Below are 7,147 nucleotides of genomic sequence, written 5' to 3' on the forward strand. Positions count from 1 at the left end.
AAATAAAATATAAAAGTAAAAACAAATATTTCATGTGGACTATTCCTGAGCGGGATTCGAACCCATGACCTTCTGAATGTGAGTCAGTAGCCATAACTCCAATGTGAAAACAGGAAGTCATTGTTGATGGTTTAAGGTGATCAGCACAACACTACTTTGAGAAGGGGAGGGGGGCATTGCAGCATAAGCGGAAAGTTCCAGGGATTCTAGTGTTAAGATAAATGAAAGCTTTTGTTTAAACGCGGTGTGAGTGGCACCAGCATTTGGCCTTCAGGGACGTTTATGCTGAAATGTCATTTGCTCTAATGGATAACGCTGCTGTTTCACTTCACAGGAGTTGTTAATCTGCGTGTCAGCAGGGAGGAAACTTGCTGTTTTCAGCCTGTTTGTTGTTTGTTTAAGATTAATTCTGAGCAGCAAAAAAGAACCTCAAATGCTGGATCACACTATTTTTCTGCTCACTTGCAGAATAATTATTCTCACATCTAGTTACTTTTCCTCTCTACAGAAAACTTGAAACGCGTTCTCCACTGCTGATAAAGATGAAGCAGGGGGGAGGTAATTGATGTTTTGATACAGATTCAACAGCTGTAAATATGCAGGCTTCATCTGAGAGTTTACATCCACACAAACTGTTGATTTCCTTCTTGTTTTGTCTAGAAGCAGAGAAGATAAATCGGATGAATGGACCTTGTTTTATAGACACATGAAGGAGGTATGTAGTTTTTAGCATCTAAGCTTTATATTTATGAACCACTTTATGGGGGTTAATACTATATATTTTCAATGTTTTTTTTTTTTTTGTTACATAAACACAAAACACAAACCAAAATCAAAAACAAAATAAAGGTCGAATCTAGGTGCTTCACAGATCGCTGTTATACAGTGTCCATTTTTTCCACTTTCTGTGTAATTGTGCCTCTTGCAGTTTCAATCTGTGTGATATTGCTTCCGTTGAGTAGATGTTGTTGATTGTTGATATCCATTGGTCCTTAGACGGGATCATCGTGGTGCCCCAATTCCTGGTTAATGTTTTTTTGGTGGCTAGTGACATAATTTTAAATAAGTATTTGTCACTTTGGTGGATATTTTCAATGGTTAATATACTTTTTTATTCCTTATTTGGATCGAACAGAAGAGAGTTGGAAAAGAGGATCATGGGAAATCACAGATAAAGGTAGGAAGAAGTGCAAAGAGCAACAAGTTGCATTATAAATTATAACTGAGGTTGAAATTGTGCACAAACATGTATGCAAGTGCAAATATCTATTTAGACATCTATTCTATTTATATTGACTGCATTGGTCTTCATTCACACATTTAAAAAACGTAAAATTCAGAAGATATCACACACATAGGCATGGATACATGCAAATTAATCAAATATGTCATGCACATAGATACTTCTGTGTACAGATGATCATGCTCAGGTGAGAGTGTGTTTATTGATGTTATGGTATGTCAAATCCAGGAAGTATGGTGAGTGCAAAGTAGGGCTGGGAATCGGTTATAATTTCTAGAAACGATTCGATTCATAAGAGCCTGAATCGATTCGATTCAGATTTTTTCCTATTCTTTTAATTCTTCAATTCAATTCAATTTTAAATTTACAAATTTATACATATTTGTTTAAAAATACATTAAAAATCTATTGTTTCATTTGAATATATTTATTTTAATCTGATCAAGTTCACATATTGTAAAATGTATTAGTAAAATAATGAGATTGTTAATATCATAAAGGTTTACATGGATTCTCTAAAGGAGAAGTTCTAACAAAAATGTTCAGATCATTAACATGTAAACATTGTTCTGCTTCTCCTGGAGGACGTTTCAGTTTGGCCACTAGGTGGCGATCGCGCTATAGAAGTACACTTTATTCAAGAAGAAGACAACAGTATGAGGGGAAAAAAAACAAGTTTTAGACGACAAATAGTTACTTTAAAAATGATTTCCTTAAAAGAATTTGAAAACTTAATGCCTGTAAGTAGTGCTGGGCAACATGGAAAAAAAATGTATATCACGATACAATATATAGGCTATCACAATGTATGACAATAAAGTATATTTTCAGCTATTCTCCGAAAATATGCCTGATGTTCTGGAGGCTTTTGTGAAAAGTTGTGATGTTTTTAAAATAATATTGTTTTGAAAAGCACCTAAAAATTGTTAATTATGAAATAAACTTCACATTCTCATATTCCAACTCTTTTATTGTGACAGATGCTCTAGGGACATACTTAATCAGCACTATATACAATGTTGCTGTGCTTTCATTTAACTTGAATAGAACTGTGAAACACAAAATAAACATTTGGTCCTTGCTGCTCATAATAACACAAATATTTATGTGTTGATTTAAACATATTTGAGAATAAAATAATGTTTTCCAGTGAAAAATTATAAACTTAAAAAACAGCATAATCAGATTAATCCTCAGATTTCCATGTTCTCCACAGAAAGTGGAAGGTTCAACATTTCCAGAGTCTCTGTCTTTCTCTTATACTCATGTAGTGCAGCAGCTGTGCGCCGCGCAATACGACTGTTCCATACCTGCACCTCACCACGCCGCGTGCATGTATCCGCTTTTTCTAAGTTTTTTAGGCCCTTTTTGGCATTCAGCTAATATTTTAGCTGGCTACCAGCTTCAGCGTTTTCAGCTATTCGATTCAGTGATTTCAGCTATCAGCATTAGCATCTTCAGCTATCAGAATTAGCATCTTCAGCTATCAGCATTAGCATCTTGAGCTATCAGCATTAGCATCTTCAGCGGCTAAATTCAGCTTACGGCATTCACACTAGCATTATCGCAGGTAATGATGTATATCTAGTTCATGTTAAAAAGTTACAGTTTTATTGTCTTAAAAATTAACATTCTGCTAGCTTTTTGGACTATTTTGGAATTTACTTTGATTTTTTAGGCTAATTTGGAGTTTAGATAACATTTCAGTTACATGCTAGCTTTTTTGGGGGGCTAATTTAGGCTTTTTTTTTTAGTTTTTGAGGCTGTTTTGGAGTTTAGCTAACATTTCAGTTATATGCTAGCTGTTTTGGTTAATTTAGGATGTTTTCAGTTTTTAAGGCTCTTTTGAGGTTTAGCTATTTTTTTAAACACATGCTAGCTGTTTTGGCTAACTTTGTTTTTTTTTTTTAGTCTTAATTTGGCTTTCAGCTAATATTTTAGCAACCTATCAGCTTAATCATTTTCAGTTATTCGCTTCAGTGATTTCAGACAGCATCTTCAGCTATCAGCACTAGCATCTTCAGCCGCCAAATTCAGCTTACAGCATTCACACTAGTGTTATCGCAGGTAATGATATATATCTAGTTCATGTTAAAAAGTTATGGTTTTATTGTCTTAAAAAATGACATTTTGCTAGCTTTTTGGACAATTTCGGAATTTACTACGATTTTTTAGGCTAATTGGGAGTTTAGATAATATTTCAGTTACATGCTAGCTTTTTGGGGGCTAATTTAGGCTGTTTTTATTAGCTTTTGAGGCTGTTTTGGAGTTTAGCTAACATTTCAGTTATATGCTAGCTGTTTTGGCCAATTTAGGATTTTTTATTTATTTTTTTTTTTTTTGCTCTTTTGAAGTTTTGCTATTTTATCAAACACATGCTAGCGGTTTTGGCTAACTTTGTTTTTTTTTTAAAGTCTTAATTGGCATTTAGCTAATAATTTTAATGCAGTTTACAGCATTAAAACTACCATTATCGCAGATAATCTAGTTCATAAAAAGTTATGGTTTTAAAGTTTTAAAAATTAGTTAGTGTTGAACAAATATTTATCCTGTTCGGCTCGTGACATAAGGTGTGTTTTGGATTTTGGTCCCTGTGTGATCGAGTCTGACATCCCAGATCTAAAGCGTCCTCCTTGTGTGCGTGGAAACCTCCGACACGTTCATGGGGCTTCACTGAAAGCGCTCCATTCATTCATTAAAACTCTGTATAATCTTTGACTTGAGAGTTCTCTGAAGAACACATCCCCCCTCTGATGGTTAAATGCAAACTGTCGTTACGCACAAACGCGGAGCCTCAGATAAATCCGGCATCTCCTGCATTATGTCTCGGTAATCCAACCCAACTAGATGTAACTTTTTGAGAGACTGCAGGGGGAAAAAGTGGTTTGGCAGCGGCCCTGCGATCCGCTGAATGTGGAGTTTGTTTGAGGGGTGAGAAAATATGTCATTTCAGAGTCGTGGTTTGGTCCAACGTAAGAGGGAGCGCACCAATCAGAGGCGTTTACGCGCCGCCCTACCTGCCTCCTTTCCGCCCCCCGTTTCCATCCACGGAGCCTGCTCACTACAGAACACGACCTGCTGCTTTCCACAGCTTCCCAACACGAGCAGAATACAACTTTTTTCTGCATAAAAACACTCGGGTTTTGCGCGTTTCCTTGTAAGTAGACATTCTTCAGGTCGAGTTCTGCGTTTTCCCTCTGCGTCCTCAGCGCGTTTTTTTGCATCCCCATTAGTAAACAAACCCCGTTTGAGACATTCATCCATTCAGTGGCCGTTAGAGTGCCACGCTCCAGCCGCAGTTTTTCTGGAAATAACTCAAGATTTCTGTTTCTGGAAAGACTCCAAACCGGAGGAAGCGACGCGCGTTCGTGCGTAAAATGATTCGAATCACGCAAAACACATCAACTCTTGTGTGAAAAGAAAAGAGAAAAAAGTTTCAGAGATCTGCTCTGTCACAAGATTGTTGTTATTGTTTATTTCACCCCTCGATGCGTAAAGTAAACCCCGCGTGAGAGGCTGCCGGTGCGCCGCCGCGCGTCCCGACCCGATCCAAGTTGTGAAATTCAACAACGCCCGGTGATGGAGTGACACGGTCTTTTTCTCCTTCTGCTCCGAGTCTGCTGCTCTCGCCTCAGCTCTGATCTGACGTTTGGAGGAGAGGAAACCAAAAGGCGCACAGCTCCATGCTGAAGTGTTTAAGTCAGTCTGAGGGGAAATTTAAAAGACCTAAAAATACAGCGTTGGTTTCTTCCCTGCAAAGAATCATTTGAACTTCCCACCGCAGAGAGAGCGCGCGACATAAATAGTTCTGACATGTGGATGTAATTTCAGAAGAGAGAGAGAGAAAAAAGACAGATGCAGGGAAATAAAGCGAGCGGGCTGAGCCGGAGCATATAGTAGATTATAGGAAATTAAATCGAGGGCAGATTACAGAGTTATGATTTCACGAGCCGCCAGCAGCGTGGAGATGCCAGATGGAGTAAAGAGTCAGATCTCAGTCCTCTTTGAAGAGAGTTTAGCAGATTAAATAATTGCATCCGAGCTCCCATCGGCGCTGCGCTGCGCCCTGCCAGGATTCTTGGAGGGAAGAGTTGCCTCACCTCAGGGATGGGATCCTCTCAGCTGCTCCACACTCTGGACTTTCTGCTCATCTCGATGCTCAGCGCCTTCTGCCTGCAGGTGAGTCATTTCAGATGAAAACTCGTATTGGAAAGCAGTTCTGAGAGCTGTTGTGGTCTAACTGCAGCTGTCACCTGTTTTTATACGCTTCTGGAATTGATTCCTTTTATTGAATTAATACCTTTTAGATGCATCTTTAAACTGTTTACACGGCCCTTTTTAACTTATTGTTTTAATTTGCTCTATAAAATTTTTTTTGTGCCAATGCTTGATCCATCTTTATAGTGCAACCCCAGCTTCTTTGTTTTTTGCAGATATTTTTCATTATTTTACACAATGATTCAGCTAGAAACTGCAAACTGTCAAAATAATGTATTTTTTTACTGCAAAATATTACAAAAATGGAGATCAAACGGTTTTTAAACAAAAAAATTAAGCATGCAGACAAAATAAAAATGTCAAAGTCAAAAAAAGAATTAAATGAAGTGAAAAATGTCTAAAGATAAACACGTGAACCTCCATTTAACTATACATTTCCAAGGATTTATTTCAAGGGGCATCACAAATACACTGTAAAAAGTGAAACATTGGATCAATTTTAAAAATATTTTTTATCAAATTAAATTCGGAGTTTAATTTGATGAAAACTAATAAATGTAAATGTAACAAATTACAGAACTTTTGTTAATTGATTCAACGTTTCACTTTTCTCAGTGTATTTCTAACCAAAAACTTTTACATTTTTCTGATACACTGAATTTTTAATGAAAACTTTACTAATATTGGAGGTTGTAGCATTCTTGTTTCATTGTAAACATGTTTGCTTCTGCAAACTCACTGGTGAATTCAGAGATTACTAAAGTTAAATAGACACGGATGGGTAAACTACAACCTGTGGGCCATATGAGGCACGCCAAACTTGCACAAATTCTATTGATACTCCTTATTTGTGTTTTATTTTCCTTGTAATTCTGGTGTCTCCCCATAAATGATGCTCTACAAACTAGTGCTGGGAAATATGACGATACATATTGTGTGGGCGATAGAAAAGTGTCTATCATGCCGTTTCTTTCCTATTGTTTTTATTTGTTTATTTTTGTTGCTCAATTTTTGTGGAAAAATGCGCTTTTCTACAAAGAAACTTGAAACTGTTGTAAACTCAAAAGAAAAAAAAATGTTTCTCATTGTGCAATTGAGTCAAACTCAATCGCACAAGAGGCCAAAATTCAAAACGCACCGTAGGTCACAGGATAAACATTTATTAAACACTCTAAAACGACATTTTTAGATCTTTAAAACTTCAACTTTTTAACATAATTATGAACTAGATTTTAAACAATTGACAGGTAAAAATACTGAAGCTGACAGAGGGAAACGCTGAAGCAGATATCCAGCTAAAATATTATCTAAATGCCAAATTAGCCTAAAAACAAACAAACAAAATCTTAGGTTAGCCAAAACAGTTAGCATGTCGCTGGAAAAAAAAAATCCTACACTTCAAAATATCCTAAAAAACTAAAAAAAAAAAAACCCTAAATGAGCCAAAACAGCTAGCATTTAGCGGAAAGCCAGCTAAAAAAATTAGCTAAATGCCAAATTACCCTAAAAACAAACAAAACAAACTTAGGTTAGCCTAAACAGTTGACGTAGCTAAAAAAATTGTTACACGTCAAAATATTATAAAAAACTGAAAAAGACCGACTTAAATTAGCCATAACAGCTAACATGTAGCGGATAGCCAGCTAAAAATATTAGCTAAATGCCAAATTAGCCTAAAAAAAAAAA

At 36.4% G+C, this 7,147-nt stretch overlaps 1 protein-coding gene across 5 annotated transcripts in view; it reads left to right on the top strand.

Moving 5' to 3' along the window:
- The first annotated feature begins 115 nt into the window (after positions 1–115).
- The window catches only part of pth1r (parathyroid hormone 1 receptor), a 92,420-nt gene continuing 85,388 nt past the window's right edge, over positions 116–7,147 (top strand). The window contains exons 1-3 of one of the 5 annotated variants that reach the window (XM_024274437.2): positions 116–558; positions 661–715; positions 1,136–1,177. In XM_024274437.2, the coding sequence (XP_024130205.1) occupies positions 707–715; positions 1,136–1,177 (51 nt within the window). In that variant the 5' untranslated portion in view covers positions 116–558; positions 661–706. Of the gene's footprint in view, positions 716–1,135; positions 1,178–3,574; positions 5,423–7,147 lie in introns of those variants that run through there. The other 4 variants (XM_036216403.1, XM_036216404.1, XM_024274438.2 and 1 more) reach the window with 4 other exon arrangements.

Source organism: Oryzias melastigma, linkage group LG17 (assembly GCF_002922805.2).
Source record: "Oryzias melastigma strain HK-1 linkage group LG17, ASM292280v2, whole genome shotgun sequence".
NCBI lineage: Eukaryota > Metazoa > Chordata > Actinopteri > Beloniformes > Adrianichthyidae > Oryzias > Oryzias melastigma.